The following is a 22,151-nucleotide window of genomic DNA, read 5'->3' on the forward strand; positions in this document are numbered from 1 at the left end:
CAGGCAAGTAGGGCAGGAGCCAAGAACTCGCTTTACCGCAGGATAAACATGCGGTGCTGCCCAGAACTTTAGTATAGCAGCCACTGTGCCCTGAATACCAGCGTGACCCAGGGAATGAAAATAATGAGCAGCTGCGAGTAGATAACGACGGGGGAGAATAGGTTTGTTTCCGATTCGCCAAACCTTATTAGAACCCTTAGATCCCTCCCAGCGTTTCCAGTCGTGCAGCTCCTCCAAGGATATGTCAGCATACAGCAGTGTCCAGTCAGCAGGTGGGAAGGACACATCCAGGGGGAGGGAAGCCGAAACCAGAAGGGGCTGTAGAGCTGCAGCCTTTGCAGCTGAATCAGCTAATGCATTGCCCTGAGACACAACACTGTTAGACTGCCTGTGCGCATAACAATGAACCACCGCCACCTGGCGAGGGGCCTGAATAGCTTCCAAAAGGGCAGAAATGAGAGGGCCATTAGCGATTTTTGTGCCTGAGGAGGTTAAAAATCCTCGTTGCTTCCAGAGCTGGCCTGTAGCATGACAAACCCCAAAAGCATACTTAGAGTCCGTATAGATGGTAACAGTTTTCCCTGAAGACAATAAGCAAGCCCTGGTAAGCGCGTGTAACTCTGCACCCTGGGCGCTGAAGGAAGGTGGTAGGGGGGCAGCCTCGATAACGTCTGCCTGAGAGGTAACCGAATAGCCCGAGACCCGGTGGCCATCTAAATAGTACGAGGACCCATCTGTGAAAAGAAGTAAATCGGGCTTAACTAAAGGGGAGTCCACTAAATCCGGGCGGGGCTTACCATCTTGCGCGACGACATCCATGCATACATGGTGAGGGGTACCGTCCTCCGGGAGGGGTAGCATTGTGGCTGGATTGAGGACGTTACAGCGGCGTAAAGTAACGTTGTCAGCAGCCAACAGGATTAGTTCATATTTGTGAGCCCGCTGTGGAGACAATGCCTGTGTAGAATGCTGTTTTAAAAGAATTTCAACCTCATGAGGGACCCAAACAGTCAGAGGGTGCCCCAAAACAATAGGTCGTGACCGTTCAACCATGACAGCAGCAGCAGCAACAGACCGTACACAGGAGACAGAGCCCTGAATTACAGGGTCCAGTTGTACTGAATAATAGGCTACGGGGCGTGGGCGACCCCCCAGGTATTGCAAAAGGACGCCGCTAGCCACTCCCTGCCGTTCATGAATAAAAAAGAGAAAATGGTTTACCGTAATCCGGGAATCCCAAGGCGGGCGCAGAGATCAGAGCCTTCTTGATGGATTTAAAAGCGTTTTCCATTTCCGGGGTCCAGGAGACAGGATCGAGGGTCAGTGTTGTAGTGGCTTGAACTAATGGTTTTACCAATTCCCCGAAAGCCACGACCCAGGGTCGGCAGAACCCCGCAGCCCCTAGGAAAGCCCGTAACTGCCTTTTTGTAGTCGGACGCGGGTAATCCTGGATTGCCCGCACCCTATCAGGGGATAGTAAACGCTCCCCAGGCCTAATTACAAAGCCCAAATAAATGACCTGATCTAGGCACAGCTGCAACTTGGATGGAGATGCACGATGACCCTTATTAGCTAATGCAGTTAACAAAACAACAGAGTCAATTAAACATGCGTTATAATCTGAGGCAGCAATTAGCAAATTATTCACATACTGAACCAGGACAGACGAACTAGGCAAAACAATGTCTTTTAAATCCTCGGTGAGAATCCGGGAAAAAATAGTAGGGGATCCTGAGAACCCCTGGGGAAGACGCGTCCATGTTAGCTGCTGACCCTTCCAGGTAAATGCAAATAAATATTGAGAATCAGGGTGCAAAGGGATACTGAAAAATGCTGCACACAAATCTATGACAGTAAAGCAAGTGGCTGACTGAGGAATTAGCGTTAGAATAGTGCTCGGATCAGGGACAACTGGGTGGGGGGCTATAACATAACTATTTATAGCCCGTAGATCCTGAACAAATCGATAGACTGGACGCCCGTCTGGTCCCGGTTTAGGCTTCCTTACTGGAAGAATGGGAGTATTACAGGGTGAACTGCAGGGGACTAAAACTCCCTGAATCAAATAGCTGTCAATAAGGAGTGAGATGCCTTCCTCCGCCTCCTTCGGCAAGGGGTATTGTTTTACGGAGGGAGGCAGTCCGCCCCCTGTTTCCAGACTCACTGGAACTGCTGATTTAAGAAGACCCACATCAGTAGGATTTGTGCTCCACAAAGTGTGGGGAACACTGGACAATTCAGAGGGCACACCAGGAATAGGGGTAACCGATGCCATAAGAGAAGCAACCGACGAATCCGGGACGGACATGCGGAGCCCCTCGGGGGCACAATATATGTGTGCCCCCAATTTGCCCAGCACATCCCGCCCGAGGAGGTTCGCGGGGCCCTCCGGCATTACAACAAACCTATGTGATAGCTTTAAAGAACCAAGCTCGATAGGGACAGGGTAGGATAAAGGAGCCGGGCAGGGATTACCTTCTATACCCTGCACCCAAACCCTGGTATCGGACAGAGAGCCCGGAACAAAAGTTAAAGTGGAGAGGGTGGCCCCAGTATCTACTAGAAAAGGCACAAGGTGTCCCCCAACTTTTAAATAAATTTGTGACTGTAATCCCAAGTCCCATTCCAACTCTCCCAAAATCCCCAAAACCTCCGCCTCTAGTCACTGGGGGTTAACAAGGTTCTGGGGGGCGTTAGGGGGAAAAGAAGGATTAGCCTCTACCTGGCTCTTCCAAGGAGCCCCTCGGGGAATCAGGGGACACTCCCTCCTCCAGTGCCCTGATTGTTTACAATAATTACAATTTCCTTCCCTCATTCTATCCCAACCTCCCCCTCCTCCTGTCCCCCATCCATGCCCCCTTCCCCTCATCTCTCCGCGCCCTTGCCAATGCTGGTTTCCCGAAGGAGCCTGCAAGGCAGCAGCTAACATACTTACCTCCTCCTTCTTCTGTTTACGTTTTTTCCGTGCTTTTTCCTCATCCCTGCCGTTAAACACAAAGGTGGCCAGGCGGACAACCTCCTGGAGGGGTTTTCCTGGCCAATCGGGCACATGCTTAGAAAAGTATTTTTTTATATCTGATGCTGCCTGATCAACATAAAAGGAGACCATCATAGGACGGTTTTCCTCCGCCTCAGGGTTTATGCCGCCCCCGTATACACGAACTTGTTTGGACAACCGGGCCAAAAAGGCGGAGGGGTGCTCAGTGAGCTCTTGCTGACATTCACGAATTTTAGACCAGTTAGCCGTTTTACTACCAGCTTTACGTACAGCTTCTAAAAGGCTGTCTCTACCCGCCTTTAAAAGGCCCATCTGAGTGGTCACATTAGGATTCCAATTGGGATCAGTCAGGGGCCAAGAAGCCCGGGTACTATCCTCCCCTGCCCAGCGCCTATTAGCATCCAGAATGGAATATTTCTCATCAGGGGTAAAAAGTGTGTCCAGGATTACCTGGACATCTCCCCATGTAGGGTTAAATGCGGTAAATACAGACCGAATGGTTTGCAGAACCTTCTCTGGATCGTCACGCAGGCGAGGCATCTGCTGTTGCCATGTTACTAAATCGCCTGGGCCAAAAGGGCGGTGAACATAGGGGAAAGCAAACCGTTCACTCCCGTCCGTGCCATGAGTAACAAGGGGTTGTTGAATGAGGGGAGCTTGCAAAGTAACCGGTGGGTCAATGGTGGGCCCGCACGGGCAGGGGGGTGGCGAGCAGGGAGATGATAGGCATAAATCAGAAAGCTGGGGGTAAGCCGGGGGAGGGGCAGAAGCAGGCCGGGGAGGAGAAGAGACAGGCATAGCACAGAGTGGGGCTGAAGACCCCTGAGATAGATAGGAATAGGAGGAGGAAAGAGGACGTCCTTTCGCACGCGCATAAGCCCAGTTGTCCCATACGTACCAATAATCCATCTGGGCTGGAGCTTTGTCCTCCAGCCTCCTTCTAAGCACCGTTAATGTATCCCCAGCAAAAGACCCATCCGGTGGCCATTCAACAGAGGTCTGAGTTGTTAGTGCTGGCCACTCAACCTTACACAAAATAACAGCTTTTTTTCTACCTAACCCATGGGTGCCAGAAATATTTCCCCAATTTTCGAGAATTTCAGCCAAAGGGCTCCCCTTACTTATACTCTGCCCAGAACCCATAGTGGGCTACCAAAAGAACACAAAATGTGCCACCTTATCGCCTAAGCGACGGCTCACACCCCCCCCTCCTCGGAGTACTCAAAGGTGAACTCACCCTGTGCCGGCTGGAGCTGTCCGAGAGGAGGAGTGTAGTCTCGCTTGTTGGGGCGAGCCTAGAGTCCCTTCGTGGTCGCCAAAACTGTTACGAATTACACCTGATAGGACACGCACACATGTGCTACGAATTACACCTGGTAGGACACGCACACATGTGCTACGAATTACACCTGGTAGGACACGCACAGAAGTGCTACGAATTACACCTGGTAGGACACGCACACATGTGCTACGAATTACACCTGGTAGGACACGCACACATGTGCTACGAATTACACCTGGTAGGACACGCACAGAAGTGCTACGAATTACACCTGGTAGGACACGCACACATGTGCTACGAATTACACCTGGTAGGACACGCACACAAGTGCTGCGAATTATACCTGATAGGACACGCACAGTTCGAATCTAGGCTGAGGCACGGAAATAAAGTCCACAACTGCAGAGTTCCCAAAAGGCACTAAGTTTATTACGCTCGAGCGTGGTGCCCCCCGCTAGCCAGGAGGGGACCCTGAATACAGATTATACAAAGGTTATATACTTTTTAGCAAAGCATGTTGCCCTCGTGCATCGGAAACCTTAGCCAATAAACAAACCCTTGTCTTATCTACCACCTATCCCTGCTTGGTGCATTCCTCGTGCTATACCAGTATGTTAATTATACAGCATGGTCCTAAAGCCATGCATCAGTAACTTTTATTATCAGGATGGGAGGCCTCACATCAAGGCCAAGAGACAGGGAGTCAGAGGCTGACAAAAACCAGATACTGCAAATCAAGGCAGGCTGGAGACAAGGAGGAGGATTTTCACACGGATTCGGTATCTAAGGATTACTCCTCCTGGTGTATGATGTGCTGGCATTTAGACAATGGTGGGCCCCAAACCAAAATGGAGTCACATGTGCTAACTTTTCTTAACAGATACCAGCCCCCTTCAATACCCCCAGTTTCCAGGAAAGGGGATGGTGCTGAGCAACGCCTCTGCATTTTAGAATGAACCTCTTGATAGTAGATGTCTGGTAAATTTGAAGTACGCCCCCTAATCCCTTCTGGCTGCTGGGAGAAGATGTGTACATGTGTGAACTCTCTCTCTGTGTAGGGGACCGGGCATAGGCGGTCTGGCCTAGCAGTCATGCCTGGGCTAGTGTCCACAAGTCAAAGGACAGCCACAGGGAAATAGTCAGTGAGCAGGGGTCAGAGTAATCACTAGAGCAGGGGTCTCAAACTCAATTTACCTTAGGGCCAGTGCCAGTCCTCAAATCTTTCCAGGAGGCCAATAATGTCCCTCATGCCACCCAGAACCCACCCCCCAAAACTGTGCCCCCCAAAACTCTGCCCCCCACCTGCCTAAGGCTCTGGGAGGGAGTTTGGGTGGGGGAGGAGGTCTGGGGTAGGGGATTGGGGTGCAGGCTCTGGGAGGGAGTTTGGGTGCAGAAGGGGTGAGAGGTTGGGCTCTGGGAGGGAGTTTGGGTGGGGGAGGGGGTCTGGGGTGAAGGCTCTGGAATGGAGTTTGAGGGCTGGGGGTGTGTGGGGAGGGGGGGTGCAGGCTCTGGGAGGGGATTGGGGGTGCGGCGCTTACCTGGGGCTCCAAGGTGGGTCGGGCCTCCGTGCGCTGCTGCCCCCAGGCACCGCCCCTGCAGTGTCCCATTGACTGCAGGGGTGCTTGGGGCGAAGGCAGTGTGCAGAGGCACAGCCCCGCCCCGCCCTGCCCCTGGGCCACAGGGAGGGACCGGCAGGCACTGGAGCGAGCAGGCAGATGCCGCTCAGCTCCGCTGTGCTGCTGGGGCCCCTGGGGTGGGGGTAGGGGAGCGCCTGGAGGTGGCAGGTGGGGCCAAGGGAGAGACCCGGCACCAAAACTCCTGAAGCCCTATGGGCCACATTGGGAAGACTCGCAGGCCGGGAGTTTGAGACCCCTGCACTAGAGCGAGGATCAGTAAGGTCAGAGTCAGGCCAGGGTCGGAAACTGGAAATTACCAGGCTGGTGTCAGGAGGCAAGAGCCAAGTTAGGGTCTGATACTGGAGACTAGAAAGTGAGGTGAGATCTGGAGTCACCGCAGCCAGAAGTTTGTGTGGTTGCCCAGACAACTTCATAGAATCATAGAATATCAGGGTTGGAAGGGACCCCAGAAGGTCATCTAGTCCAACCCCCTGCTTGAAGCAGGACCAATTCCCAGTTAAATCATCCCAGCCAGGGCTTTGTCAAGCCTGACCTTAAAAACCTCTAAGGAAGGAGATTCTACCACCTCCCTAGGTAACACATTCCATTGTTTCACCACCCTCTTAGTGAAAAAGTTTTTCCTAATATCCAATCTAAACCTCCCCCATTGCAACTTGAGACCATTACTCCTCGTTCTGTCATCTGCTACCACTGAGAACAGTCTAGAGCCATCCTCTTTGGAACCCCCTTTCAGGTAGTTGAAAGCAGCTATCAAATCCCCCCTCATTCTTCTCTTCTGCAGACTAAACAATCCCAGCTCCCTCAGCCTCTCTTCATAAGTCATGTGCTCTAGACCCCTAATCATTTTTGTTGCCCTTCGCTGGACTCTCTCCAATTTATCCACATCCTTCTTGTAGTGTGGGGCCCAAAACTGGACACAGTACTCCAGATGAGGTCTCACCAGTGTCGAATAGAGGGGAACGATCACGTCCCTCGATCTGCTCGCTATGCCCCTACTTATACATCCCAAAATGCCATTGGCCTTCTTGGCAACAAGGGCACACTGTTGACTCATATCCAGCTTCTCGTCCACTGTCACCCCTAGGTCCTTTTCCGCAGAACTGCTGCCTAGCCATTCGGTCCCTAGTCTGTAGCGGTGCATTGGATTCTTCCATCCTAAGTGCAGGACCCTGCACTTATCCTTATTGAACCTCATCAGATTTCTTTTGGCCCAATCCTCCAATTTGTCTAGGTCCTTCTGTATCCTATCCCTCCCCTCCAGCGTATCTACCACTCCTCCCAGTTTAGTATCATCTGCAAATTTGCTGAGAGTGCAATCCACACCATCCTCCAGATCATTTATGAAGATATTGAACAAAACCGGCCCCAGGACCGACCCCTGGGGCACTCCACTTGACACCGGCTGCCAACTAGACATGGAGCCATTGATCACTACCCGTTGAGCCCGACAATCTAGCCAGCTTTCTACCCACCTTATAGTGCATTCATCCAGCCCATACTTCCTTAACTTGCTGACAAGAATACTGTGGGAGACCGTGTCAAAAGCTTTGCTAAAGTCAAGAAACAATACATCCACTGCTTTCCCTTCATCCACAGAACCAGTAATCTCATCATAAAAGGCGATTAGATTAGTCAGGCATGACCTTCCCTTGGTGAATCCATGCTGACTGTTCCTGATCACTTTCCTCTCATGTAAGTGCTTCAGGATTGATTCTTTGAGGACCTGCTCCATGATTTTTCCAGGGACTGAGGTGAGGCTGACTGGCCTGTAGTTCCCAGGATCCTCCTTCTTCCCTTTTTTAAAGATTGGCACTACATTAGCCTTTTTCCAATCATCCGGGACTTCCCCCGTTCGCCACGAGTTTTCAAAGATAATGGCCAAGGGCTCTGCAATCACAGCCGCCAATTCCTTCAGCACTCTCGGATGTAACTCGTCCGGCCCCATGGACTTGTGCACGTCCAGCTTTTCTAAATAGTCCCTAACCACCTCTATCTCCACAGAGGGCTGGCCATCTCTTCCCCATTCTTACTTCCTGTGGCACCATCCACAATTAAATAATGAACATGGACCAATCAGAAGGCCACAGGATACGATCGCTCTGGACCCTTTGGGCGGTGCCGTGTGTGGCGTCTAACCTCCACAGTGCTCCTTGAAGGTGTCTCTGCATGGCCTCCAGGTGGCAATGTGGAAACATCAGCTGTCCCAGGGGTCTGCACACCTGGTTTCTAGTCCAGTGGATTCTTACACTCCACCTCTCTGTTCCCCAGAGACTCCTGGCTTCTGTGACAGTGTCTCCCCACTATTTGCTTTGTTAGTCTCTTTTTGAGCTCCCACCCTAGTGAATTACTCATGTTTAGGGCCCTACCAAATTCATGGCTATAAAAAACTCATCCTGGACCGTGAAATCTGGTGGGTGTAGAGAAATCTGGTCTTCTGTGTGCTTTTACTCTATCATATACAGATGTCATGGGGGAGACCAGCGTTTCTCAAATTGGGGGTTATGACCCAAAAGGGAGTTGCGCGGGGGGGATCACAAGGTTATTTTAGGGGGGATCATGGTATTGCCACCCTTACTTCTGCGCTGACTTCAGAGCTGGGCAGCCAGAGAGTGGCGGCTGTTGGCCAGGCGCCCAGCTCTGAAGGCAGCAGCACAGACATAAGGGTGGCAATCCCATACCATGCCATCATTACTTCTGCGCTGCTGCTGGTGGCGGCTCTGCCTTCAGAGCTGGGCTCCTGGCCAGCAGCCACCACTCTCCAACTGCTCGGCTCTGAAGGCAGCGCGGCTGCGAGCAGCAGCGCAGAAATAAGGGTAGCAGTATCGCAACCACCCCTAGAGTAACCTTGCAACCGCCCCCACAACTCCTTTTTAGGTCAGGACCCCTACAATTACACCATGACATTTCAGATTTAAATAGCTGAAGTAATGAAATTTATGATTTTTAAAATCCTATGACCGTGAAATTGACCAAAATGGACCGTGAATTTGGTAGGACCCTACTCATGGTCCTACCTAGGCAACTGCTCATAGATTTTCCCCTCCCACCCCCAAGAAGCAGCAGAGTGAAATTTCTTTTTCTTCTCAGTTTTCTCTGTTGCTGACAATGTTCTGTATAGCAGCAATAAAAACTGACAAGACTCCATTAGATTTTGCTCTGCTGCCATTTGGGGAAAGCTCTGAGCAGCAATTTCTCTATGCCTCAGTGCCCCATATGTCAAATGGGGATATTTTCCTACCTCACAGTAGTATTGTGAGAGAGTGAATCCACTGTTTGTGTGGTGACAAGCACCTCTAACAAACATATAGATTAAATTAACAACATACAGTTTTGTTTATTTTTTTGTAGTTTATTCAGCTTGAATACTGGAAATAGATTAGTTAGCTTCACTTGTCTATTCAGTTTCTCATTCTGATTCTTATACAGTAGAACAATTGCACAATCTTTGCATTATATTAATTCCAGGGGAATGTTTAAATCCAGTCCTAAAACTGTTTATAATTGGGTTAGTATATTACTTGTGCATGTGCATACTTGGCTCCTTGTGTCGGCACTGCGCGTACTCACCAGGAATGCTTGTTTCAGTGCACAGTGTGGTGCCCCATGGGGAGGTATAATAGTGTGCAACTTGCAACCATCCAGGGCACTAACTTTTGGGAAGTTTTGGCAATGCATGGTGGGGCAGAAACAAGCTGCACAGGGGAGATCAGGACGGCAGGGTCAAAGGCCCATTATACAGCTTTTTCCATCTCTGTCCCATAATTTTCATGCCTATTTTGAAAATCCCATGAACCCGCATAGGACTTGTTGCTGTCCACCATCTCAGACAGAAGTGTGGAGTCTGCACAGCTGTGCACTATTGTCATGAGCATTGCGAGCATGGGACACACGATCCTCTGGTATCTGCAAAGCTGCAAGAAGAGCAGGGGGGAACATGACAGTTGCCTGGAGGATAGATTGCTGTGGGACGTAGCGAGAACCAATTCAAAATTGTTGGTGCCATTCACGGAGCAATTGCAGATGATGGAGTGCCATTTGGGCCTGAGAAACGAGCACTGACTAGTGGTATCACATCGTAATGCAGGCTTGGGATTACGAGCAGTGACTGCAGAAATTTAGGATGCACAAGGCTTTATTCCTGGGTCTCTGTGTCAAGGTCGCCCTGGCTTTCCAGTGCAGGGACACCAAAATGAGAGCTGCACTAACAGTAGAGAAGCAAGTGGTGGTTGCACTGTGGAAACTTGCAATGCTGGATTGCTACTGGTCAGTGGGCATTTGAAAAATCCACTGTGGGGGCCATTGTCATGCAAGTGTACAGGGCTTAGGGTGACCAGATATACCAGTTTTATAGGGACAGTCCCGATTTTTGGGTCTGTCTTATATAGACTCCTGTTACCCCCCCCCCCCATCCCCTGTCCCAATTTTTCACATTTGCTGTCTGGTCACCTAACAGGGCGGTTAATCGTCTCCTGCTATGCAGGACTGTGACTCTAGGCAATGTGCAGCACATAGTGGATGGATTTTCAGTAATGGGGTTCCCAAATTGCAGTGGAGCAATATATGGCACGCATATCTTTATTTTGGCACCAACCACCTTGACACAAAGTACATCAATGGTTATGCAAGTGCTGGTGGATCACTAGGGACGCTTCACTAACATCTCTGTTGGCTGGTCAGGGAAGTGCTTGACACTCACATATTTAAGAACACAAGACTGTTTAGAAAGCTACAAGCATGGACTTTCTTTCCCGACCAGCGGATTACCATTGGCAATGTTGAAATTCCAGTAGTGATCCTGAGGGACCCAGCCTATCCTGGTTCATGAAGCCGTACACCGGCTACCTGGACAGCACCAAGGAAAGATTCAACTACTGGCTCACTGGGTACAGAATGACAGTTGAATGTGCTTTTGGTAGATTGAGGGGACCTTGGTGTTGCTTACTCACTAGCCTGGATCTCAGTGAGAAAAATATCTCAATTGTTATAGCTCCCTGCTGTGCACTGTATAATACCTGCAAAGCAAGGGGGAAAAGTTGCCACCGGGGTGGAGGGCAGAGGTAGAGCAGCTGTCTGCTGAGTTTGAGCAGCCTGATACAAGGTCTATTAGAAGAGCTCAACACAGAGCTATATGGTTCAGGCAGGCTTTGAAAGAGCAGTTCAACACTGAGCCACAGTAATGGGTTATGATTACTGTGCTCTACCTGGCCCTGCAGTTTTGGGGACTGTTACGAATTGTGTAGAGCTTGGTGTACAGGTGTAACATTGATAATGCACCTATTAATTTTGTGGTGCTTCCTGTACATTTATGATTGTTACACTGTGTTTGTCACTGATCCTCTGAGTTGTCCATGTGCAATCATCAGTAAGTGGGTGTTTTCAATATCGCCAGTTATTCTGCAGCATATGTTGGGAACTATTAAAGATGAATTATTTTCCAAACATTAGAGTTTTATTGAGTAATAAACACTTAAAAAATTCTGTGCAAGTTAAAAGCAAATACACTAAAACCATAACAAATTTATGGAACAGAGCTTAAAGAAAGGGAAGGAACATTCATGTCCATTTACCTAAAAGTACATCAACCGTGCCTCTCATAGGTCAGGGTACGTGAAGCTGCTGTAGTTCTTAATGTCCCCTGGGGTAGAGTGGTAGGAGTAGGGATGCAATCATGTGAAATGTTGAGGATGGGCTGTAGGGAGGTGCTATACTGGAGTTCTTATATTAGTGGAAGACACATTTAAGTTTAGACACATGCACAATGAGGTTGACGCAAGGCAGCGTACGTTGACCTAACTTTGATATATAGACCAGGCCTAACTCATTAACTTGTAGTGTAAGCTTTATCTGCAGATCTGTATTTATAGCTGATTTTCCTCTTCAACTGAAGTCTTGTCTATATTAGAAAATTGTACCATTTAACTAAAATAGATTTAGAAATTTGATCTAGTTAAATTGATACAAATCCTTAATGTTGACACACTTAACTCCGTTTAAACCTTGCTTTATATTAGTTTAGCTGAAGTCAAAAATTTAACAGATTTAAGTGTCTATATTTGGGGTTTGTACTGGTTTAATTAGATCAGTTTTAAATTGGTTTTAGTTAAACCAGTGAAACTTTTTTGTGTAGAGAAGGCCTGTGCCCAGACTTTGGCGTAATCTGTTACAAACTATTGTGAAAAATATTTTCTTCCAGATTTTCAGTACAGTTTGCCCAGATATAACATTTGAGCTTCTCATCTCTTTTTCTAAAGGAAATAATTAGTTTTAGAAATGATTGACCTTTTCCTGGATTGTGGATTATCTTGCTAGAGACAGATTTTTACTGTCCACTAATCTCCATATCAGATGTTTAAAATAGAAAACCTTTCCTAAATTCCAAAGAGCCTTTCTTCATTACTAGTTTGCCTTCTTACTTCCAGAGAAGATTCCACCAGGTTATCATTTTTTTGCTAGATGACAGCAAATAGAACATCTCACTATTTCCTAAATAGGCAAAGTGATTCACTGCATGACCTGTTGCCTTTTTCATTGCTAATGTCTATGATTCTTTCTGCTGGGCAGAGGAAAATATAGAAATGACTAAAATTGAATTAGTTAATCTAATTTATAGTATTCTGAGCTGAAATATGGAAGTTGAACCACAATCCCATGGTAAGATACTTACCTTATAGCGTGCAGAATGATTAACATAATCTTCAACTAAACTATTTCAGGAAGGCCAGTTAGAAGCTAGAGTAAGCTCTTGGAAAAGTCTACCAGAAAGCTTTAGCTATTATACCTTTCACGCTTTATTGATCATATTTATATATTTATAATTAATATACTTTATTAGTGTTTTAGCAAAGTGTATGTGAGATTTCAGTTGGAGGTTGGTGAAGTTTGCTGTATGTTTTGTATGCAAATTTATTACAATAAAAGTTAGGTTACAGAAATGTACATGGTTGTGATTAGATCCAAATAGCCAATACTCAGTGTGACGGAATCCCTGGGGTGCAGCCTGGGACTGTGGAACTGCTGTGCCCCCGAACTCTCTCCAGCCTGGGTTGTCTCTCACAATGCCTTGCTCGTGAGCAGCAAGCCCCTCCAGGTGTTTTCACTCAGCACAACCACATGTGGAGCCCCACACCCAGCTAGATTGCATAAATGCTCCCAGAGCCACTCATGAATCACACAGAGAAAGGCACCAGCCGAATCCCCCCAGCTCCCAGAATTGTACCTCAGGAATATACCATCTTGCACTGCTCAAGATGGGCAGTACAAATTTATTAATTGGTTTACCACGTCATCAATTGAAAGTGGATGTACGCCGGCCTTTGCAAACCTGAACAATTTTGCCACACACTTCATGCAAACTCACTGGTAAAGATAAACAGTAAAACAAAATCTAAGTGACATTAAGTGATAGGCAAAAAGTCAGAGTTAGTTACCGAAAGAAAATAAAATATAAGCACGCAGTCTAAACTCTCAAACCTATTAGATTGGGCAACATCTAGATTAAGCAGTTTTTCTCATCCCACTGGATACTGCAGTTCATAATACACAGATTTCACCCTTGAAATCTGGGCCAGTCTCCTCATTTGGAGTCTTCAGAATGTCCTTGTTGCTTGCAGCATAGATGGGTGAAGGAGAAAGGCCCAGCATGTGGCCACTGTGTTCTGTTTTATAGCCTCAGTCCCATGTGCTTGGGGAGCACAAGTTCATGCATGTCTGGGGGCATTGCTGAGTCTCCAGGAAAGGTTGAGCAATTCCCCTGGTGTTGCCTCATGCAGGTGAGTCATTGAATTGTAGCTCCCTTGCTGGACAGTGGTGGTTGTTGGGTTGTTTGACACCTCGCCCAGGTGTGGATTACTTTCCTTGCTGTTGCCTCTGGGGAGCTAATATCTGGCTGATTCCCCAACTTACAGCATGTTTTAGGGCATGGCTACACTTGCAGATGTAGAGCGCTTTGAGTTAAACCCGCCTTCGGAGAGCGCAGTAGGGAAAGCGCTGCAGTCTGTCCACACTGACAGATGCAAGTGCACTGGCGTGGCCACATTCCAGCACTTGCAGCGGCATTGGGAGCGGTGCATTATGGGCAGCTATCCCACAGAGCACCTCTTCCCATTCCGGTGCTGTGGCTTGTGGGAAGGGGGCAGGGAGTGCGGGGCATTCTGGGTCCTGTCCCAACGCCCTGTGATGCATCCCAGCAATCCCTGTGCTTCCATCCACATTTGGCGTCATCTTTCAGCGTTTTTTGTACTGTGCGCTCTGTCTTCCCTTTCGGTTTGCGGGAATGGAGCCCGAACTGCTGAGGAGTATGCTGACGAGTCTCGCCAGCACGTCACATTTGGCAGTCGAGTTATTCCTTATGATCCAAAGTGAGAGTGAGGGCTCCATTGACGATATTGACTCCAATAGCGCATATGACACGAGTTTGCTTGTGGCATTCACGGACATGCTCACCACTTTGGAATGCTGCTTTTGGGCTCGGGAAACAAGCACTGAGTGGTGGGATCACATCGTCATGCAAGTCTGGGATGATGAGCAGTGGCTGCAGAACTTTTGGATGAGAAAAGCCACTTTCATGGGACTGTGTGAGGAGCTCGCCCCCACCCTGCGGCGCAAGGATACGAGATTGAGAGCTGCCTGGATGGTGGAGAAGCAGGTGGCTATTGCAATCTGGAACCTGGCAACTCCAGACAGCTACCGATCGGTCGCTAACCAGTTTGGAGTGGGGAAGTCGACTGTTGGGATTGTGTTGATGCAAGTTTGCAGGGCCATTAATTGCATCCTGCTCAGAAGAACCGTGACTCTGGGTAACGTGCATGACATTGTGGATGGCTTTGCACAGATGGGTTTCCCTAACTGCAGAGTGGCAATAGATGGCACACATATTCCAATTTTGGCACCAGCCCACCTAGCCTCTGAGAACGTTAATCGGAAGGGGTATTGCTCTGTCGTTCTCCAGGTGCTTGTGGATCACCGTGGGCATTTCATTGATATTAACGCAGGCTGGCCTGGAAAGCTGCATGATGCATGCATCTTTTGGAACACTGGCCTGTTCAGGAAGCTGCAAGCCAGGACTTTTCCCCCAGACCAGAAAATCCCCGTAGGGGAAGTCGAAATGCCCATTGTGATCCTTGGAGACCCCACTTACCCTTTAATGCTATGGCTCATGAAACCCTACACAGGGAGCCTTGACAGGAGCAAGGAGCGGTTCAACAACAGGGTGAGCTGGTGCAGAATGACTATGGAGTGTGCTTTTGGCTGTTTAAAGGGCTGCTGGTGCTCTCTGTATGGGCAGCTGGAGCAGGCCAATGACAGCATCCTCACAGTTATATCCACGTGCTGTATCCTCCATAACATTTGTGAAGGGAAGGGTGAACGATTCACTCAGGCATGGAACTCGGAGGTTCAACACCTGGAGGCTGAATTTGAACAGCCAGAGAACAGGGCTATTAGAGGGGCCCAGCGAGGGGCTGCAAGGATTAGGGATGTCTTGAGGGAGTAATTTGAGGCTGAAAGCCACCAGTAATGCCCGGTGCCCTGCATGGGAGTGAAGTGCAGTGGTTCCAATGTTAGTAGGAATCTGTGTTTTGCTACGCTGACTTGCAGTGCCTGTTTCTTTCCTGGGCTAAGGTATCTTTTACTTTATGTAATAAATAATAAAGAATGTTTTCAAAGCCAAAAATCCATTTATTGAAAAGAAAATTCATTTATTGAAAAGAAAGAACTACTTGCGAAACAGAAAGGGCAGGAGGGTGGGGTGGGGAATGGCACAATCACAGATTTGCGTATGTCCTGTTATCATACTCAGCCTTCCTGTCTGGAGTGGTGTGCAATGAGTGCTGCACTTCAGGATGGCTATACTGCATAGTGATGGGGGTTGAGTGCAGTGGGTAAGGGTCATAGTTTTCAGGGCTGGGTGGTGAAGCTACAGGTGTTGGAGGCAGCTGGTGACTGTAAGAACCCGGATGTTGGGAAAAGTGGGTTGGAGGTGACATGGGGGCACAAGGGAAAGAGTTTTGGGACAAGGGCTGCTGAGGGCTGTAGTGCTCCACCTGAATGGCTACGAGCACCTGGATAGAGTCTGCTTGGCGCTTCATTATGCTTATCACCTGGTCCGTGCTTTGCTGTCGGAGCACTGCGCTTTTGTGCTGGTTCCTCATTCTGCTGGTGGATCCTGCTTTCACTGTCCAGCCACTCCTGCACTTTTTGATTTTCATTACTTGAATGCTGCATTACTTCATGCAACATGTCTTCCTTGCTTCTATGTGGCCTCTTTCTGATTCTTTGGAGTCTTTCGGCCGGTGATAACACGGACGGCTGAGATCTCAAGGTTGCATCTGTAAAGGGAAAATGCAACACTTAACAGAGGCAGCATTATTCACACCAGACAGAGCAATGATTCCCCCATACTTAAGGGCAAGCACAGTCTACACAATAGCATAATTTGCTCATCCCAAAGCAAATGCACATAACCCGCGGGAACCCCAAAATGGTGAGTAAGCACAGGGTCAAGGGGGACTGATTCTTTCATGACTGTACTGTCCTCTTGGTTTCTGTGCCTTGGGGAGAGCCAACAGCAGCAGGGGGCCCTATACTGAACACTGTCCCCACATTTTCCACAGGAGTTCGTCCTGGAAGATATCTCGCTGAGGAGGGTAACCTGGGAAGCAAGGGAGGGTCTTCTACTGTGATGCAGCTTCTGTCCTGGCCCATATGCAGCTTGCCCGTGTGCAGCAATGGTCTCCCCGCCCCTCACGGCACAGTGGCATGGACATATTAGCCTGACTGGGACAAGGACCACAGTGGTTCTCCCAAGAAACCTGCCCAAGCGCATTGCCCAAGTTCTAGATGAGACCTTTGAAGAGATCACTGAGGCTGATTACCGTGATGTGAAAGAGCATATCAATGCCCTATTCCACATCTAGGCATGCATGCAACCCTAACTCTCCTCGCCCCAGGAGCCCGCACTGAATAACTTCCTTCCCAAAATAAAAGCCGCTTACCAGGAACCTCCTCCTTCCCCAAGCACCGGCCGCTGCTACTGGCTACCTTCCTCCTGGCTTGAGAGCAGCTCCTGGCTGCATGCATCTAGGGATGCCGGGGTGTCTTCCTCTGCCTCAGCACCCTTGCCCCAGCTTTGTTGCTGCTCCTCCGCCTCCTCCTGCCTGGTTGCACTGGACTCTGAAGTGTCCATGGTGGTCTTCAGAATGGAGGTGGGGTTGTCCCCAAGTAGCACGTCCAGCTCTTTGTAGAAATGGCAGGTTGCGGGGGCAGCACTGAAGCGGCTGTTTGCCTCACGGGCTTTGTGGTAGGCATTCTGCAGGCATTCTGGTCAAAGTGGTGACCAGAGTGGCTAGAACAGGGGTTGTTGGACACTTCTGGAGGCCGATCAGAGTGCACTAACAGACCAGGGCGTCTACACTGGCGCTGAGGTGCTCCAGCGGGGGCGCACCAAACGTTATTCCACTCACCGAGGTGGAGTACCAGGAGCGTTCTAGCCGTGGAGTCAGAGCGCTCTATGTGCCTTGCCAGTGTGGATGGGTAGTGAGCTAGTGCGCCCGGGGCTCCTTTAATGCGCTCTAACTCGCAAGTGTGGCCAAGCCTTTAGTGACAACCATACAACGCAATTCTCATAACTTCATATGCATTAATGGTATACATATATGGACAGAGAAATGACTTTCAGCAGATCATAACCTTTCCCCGATACCTTACTAGGGATGCTTGATATGTAAGATCACGATTATATAAAACTGAGGAATATGGGGGTACCAGGACACTCCCCCAAGGTATAGAATGTCACACTCTGTATTAAGATGTGGATGGTCTCTCTAACTTTTATTGTTAAACTGTCCAAAAGATCCTTTATCTGAAATATCCAGCATCTTAAGGGAGATCAGAGACAAAGCTCATCTTATTCTACTGGCTCTTGCGATCTGAGAATATCAGGTGTCAGTCTGAATCAGTCAATCGGTGTATTTTTGCCCAAGAACATAGGTCAATGCTGTGCTACGCCTAAGACCATAACCCAAGCAACAAACAGAGCATTCTGAAAAGGTATTCTTGAAGAGAGGCTATTCCAGTCCATAGTTGTAGCACTTTATGAAATAGTGGATGGGAAGCTTTCATTGTCACTGCTTGTTCTATATCTGATTTTTGCACAGTCCGTCTGCACCTCTAACAAGCACTGAATACACACAAAATCTAAAAAAAAAAAAAAACGTAGACTCCAAATGGTAAATTCTTTTCTACTTTGCACCTGATATTTTAAAAATGAAAAGCTATTTATAGGTTAAGCATACAAAGAAAAATGAAGCAAAATTATTAGGTAGATTCTATACTTCATTCATTATTAGTATAAGACCATTTTATATTTGCATCATTTCCTTGCATAAACTACTGATTTGAGAACAGAATTATTTTGTTTTTCCCTTTTTGATTTGTGTGTGTGTCTGTGTCAGATGGTTCAGAACTCAACTCTCAGTGTGCCATTGAATTGTGGGGACCTCTTCTTAATGATAGATTGCAGTAATAATCTTAATGACACAATATGGCAGTGAGCACTGTGTGGAGGACCATCTGTCTCTCAAAATTAGCCTTTGTTACTTGATGATCATTATGAAAAGTACTTGATTTGATATTTTTGGTGGATACAGCACTGTCCACATTTTTAACTATAAGTAAAGTTAGACTTTAGGATTTTTTAACTTTAGCATAACATTTACACATGCCACAGTGTAATAATTATGACGGGTCCGGTCACAGAGACCCCCTTGGGACTCATAGACTCGTAGATATTCAGGTCAGAAGGGACCGGTATGATCATCTAGTCTGAGGTCCTGCACAATGCAGGCCACAGAATCTGACCCACCCACTCCTGCGATAAAGCTCTCACCTATGTCTGAGCTATTGAAGTCCTCAAATCATGGTTTAAAGACTTCAAGGTGCAGAGAATCCTCCAGCAAGTGACCTGTGCCCCATGCTACAGAGGAAGGCAAACCCCCCCCAGGGCCTCTTCCAATCTGCCCTGGAGGAAAATTCCTTCCCAACCCCAAATATGGCGATCAGCTGAACCCTGACCATGTGGGCAAGATTCACCACCCAGATACCCAGGGACTGTCATCTGACTTGCTGGAATGACCTCTGAGCCCATTTTCCCTGCCAGCTTGGGACTCCAGAACCCTGCCTTGTTGAGCCAGACATGCTCGCCTGCTGCAACACAGACCCAGGTCTGGTCCACCCCCCCAAAGCTGCAGACTAACCAAAAACTTCTCAGCTGGTCACCTATCCCCAGCATCCAGACACCCAGTTACCAATGGGATCCAAACCCCAAATAAATCTGTTTTACTCTGTATAAAGCTTATACAGGCATAGGCACCAATTTCTAATGGCTCCAGTGGGTGCTCGACACCCCTCTGCCCCCGGCCCCGCCCCATGCCCACCCGTGCCCCGCCTGCTTCTGCCCCCATTCCAACCCCTTCCCCAAAGTTCCTGCCCCAACTCTGCCCCCTTCCTGCCCCTATTCGACTCCTTCCCCAAATCTCCGCCCTGGCTGTGCATCTTCCCCGCCTCCTCCCTGAGCGTGCCATGTTCCTGCTCCTCCCCTCTCCCTCCCAGAGCTTTCTACAGCTGTTTGGCAGCGACAAGCTGTGGGATGGAGGGGGAAGGAGTGGGGATGTGGCACGCTCAGGGGAGGAGGCGGAGGCGGGGGGAGCGGCGCGGGGAGCTTGGCTGCCGGTGGGTGCAGAGCACCCACTGATTTTTCCCTGTGGGTGCTCCAGCCCCGGAGCACCCACGGAGTCAGCACCTATGTATACAGGGTAAACTCATAAATTGTTCACCGTCTATAACACTGATAGAGAGATATGCACAGCTGTTTGCTCCCCCAAGTATTAATCACTTACTCTGGGTTAATCAATAAACAAAACTGATTTTATTAAATATAAAAAGTAGGATTTAAGTGGTTTCAAGTAATAACAGACAGAACAAAGTAAGTCACCAAGCAAAATAAAGCAAAAACACGCAAGTCAGCCTAATACATTAGGAAATTGTTTACAGGTAAAATCTCTCCCTCCGAGATGTTCCAATAAGCTTCTTTCACAGACTAGACTCCTTCCTAGACTGGGCCCAATCCTTTACAATAGGACCTCAGAGTTATACTTCATATTTCTAGCTTCAGATACAAGAATAATATATGCATAGAAATATGAGGCATATATCCAGTAGGTTATAACCTTTGTTACATCATTGTCACACTCATAAGCATATTTCCATAAAACATTATGGAGTGCAACGTCACAATAATATCTGCTTGAATTTTTAGGGAGAAAATTAAAAAAAATAGATGCCCAAATTATATTGGTAAAATATTCATGTGAACTTAAGTAGCTGAGTGGGAGCAAAAGGTGCATGTAAAATGCAAAATTGCTGTGCAAGTATTTAGTTTACATATTCAGATTTATGTTCTTTTGTAAATGTGAGCTCTGCTATACAAGACCTGCAAATGTTTATTTTGAGCACACAGTTGCCTGTTCATACATATATGTGTGCAAATCATCCCAGATCAGAGAGCTGATGCCAGGCCAACAGAATGATAACCGAACACTCTTTCCCCCTTTAGATACCCGTTCTACAGTATTGTCAATTTCTGTGTGTTTTAAAAGAAATCAGTGTTCTGTCTGAATGTTCTGAGGTAATTAGTTTCAGATGCTACAATATTTTAAGCCTAGAAAAATCACACAAACCTTTAAAGACATTTTCTTTATTTTTTCAGGTGGTCAGGGTCATTCACTGCCTCCTGTCTCTTTTCATAAAAAGAAGCTGGCAAAGAGACCAGGATACATGAGACCAGAAGCTCCGCAACAGATAGAATTTCATCCTCCTGCTGACTGTGAGCCATTCAACCCAAAGGGGCATGAACATGGCAGAAAGCATTGTGAAGACTTCAAGAACTGCTCTCTGCACAGAGTATGCAAAAATGACTTTGAATCCTTATATTGTAATTCATCTGTAAACAGTACCATAGTTACCACCAATGTGGTAACAACATCGATCACTGCTGGAAATACGACAGGAAGCCTCAGAAATCTGTCAGATCTCAGGATTCAGCCGTCAGAAAATGTAATTCTGCCGGTTTGTCCTGCAGCTGCCACGTGTAAAAGAGACTGCTTACCTGTGTGCAGTTCAAATACATGGCAGACTAATCTACTAGCAACTACGTGGGAGACAATCCATGGTGCTAGAGTAAAGGAACCACAGAAAATGTACACTTTGGATCAGAAGGAAGTGAACAATAACTGTGAATATAACAACAAAGAAGTCACTTCTTACTCGTCCAGTACTTGGGATAGCTTTAATTCAAATTTCAGCTTCATACAGCTCTCACTGAACTCACGTTTTGAAAAAAGTGACACTGAAGGCCAGTCAGATGGCAGGGCAATGGAACACACACTGCAAACAAATGCAACAGGACAAATAGAAAATGTTAATTTACATGAACCAGGGGAGAGACTAAGAAGTTCACATAAAGACATAGGGGCTTCATCTTGTATTTGTAAACATGGTGAGGGTTATCAGTGTGCAAGAGGGACTTTAGTGGATGATAAATTGCAGGATTGTGAGATGGTATCTCTTTCGGATACAGATGCAGCATTTTCATGTTCCACAGATTCCTCAGATGCAGCATCTGCTGGTTCTTCTGTTACCTCAGGCTATGAAAGTAGCTTTACTGTTAGTGATCACAACTGGGACACCCTGATGAGGAAATATGAACCGGTGCTATTGGACTGCTTGGTTGACAACCGTAGTACATTAAAGGTGGGTAATCACACTGTTTGTTCATGTTCATTTGGTGCTGTGGATTTTTAGACAAATCAATTACTGGGCTGTTGCAGAAGACAGGAAATGTCTGGCTTTTGTGGCATTTCTTTATATGGATTTACAGCAGCGTAGTGCATAGTTAGAAATGAGAGAGAACCACTACTCTGTTTCCATTTCTCAATTTCCTTAAAATAACCAATGTTAATCTTTCTTGTAATGGTTAAAATTGTAATTTCAGCAGAATACAGTAATCTTCATTTCCTTTCCTAATAAGCAGTTTTGGTTTCTGTATTAAACAGCTCCCACTTCCTCCCAGAAGTGGCTGTATTTTGTTGATGGATGAAGTGACTGGTATATGTGTGTGAGGGGCCAAATTCTGGCATGGGTTGTGCATTTGAAACCAGAGGCCCACATGGGGGTTATTGTT

The 22,151-nt window shown here is 47.6% G+C and overlaps 1 protein-coding gene across 4 annotated transcripts in view; it reads left to right on the top strand.

Moving 5' to 3' along the window:
- Positions 1 to 22,151, top strand: part of DISC1 (DISC1 scaffold protein) — a 357,679-nt gene that overhangs the window by 38,928 nt on the left and 296,600 nt on the right. For all 4 annotated transcript variants that reach the window (XR_012638870.1, XM_074948838.1, XM_074948839.1 and 1 more), the window contains exon 2: positions 20,679 to 21,721. Coding sequence is in view for 3 of the 4 variants with exons in the window: in XM_074948838.1 (XP_074804939.1) it covers positions 20,679 to 21,721 (1,043 nt within the window). In the remaining variant the exon portion in view is untranslated. The remainder of the gene's footprint in view (positions 1 to 20,678; positions 21,722 to 22,151) is intronic.

The sequence above is a fragment of the Natator depressus genome, chromosome 3 (assembly GCF_965152275.1).
Source record: "Natator depressus isolate rNatDep1 chromosome 3, rNatDep2.hap1, whole genome shotgun sequence".
Classification (NCBI taxonomy): Eukaryota; Metazoa; Chordata; order Testudines; family Cheloniidae; genus Natator; species Natator depressus.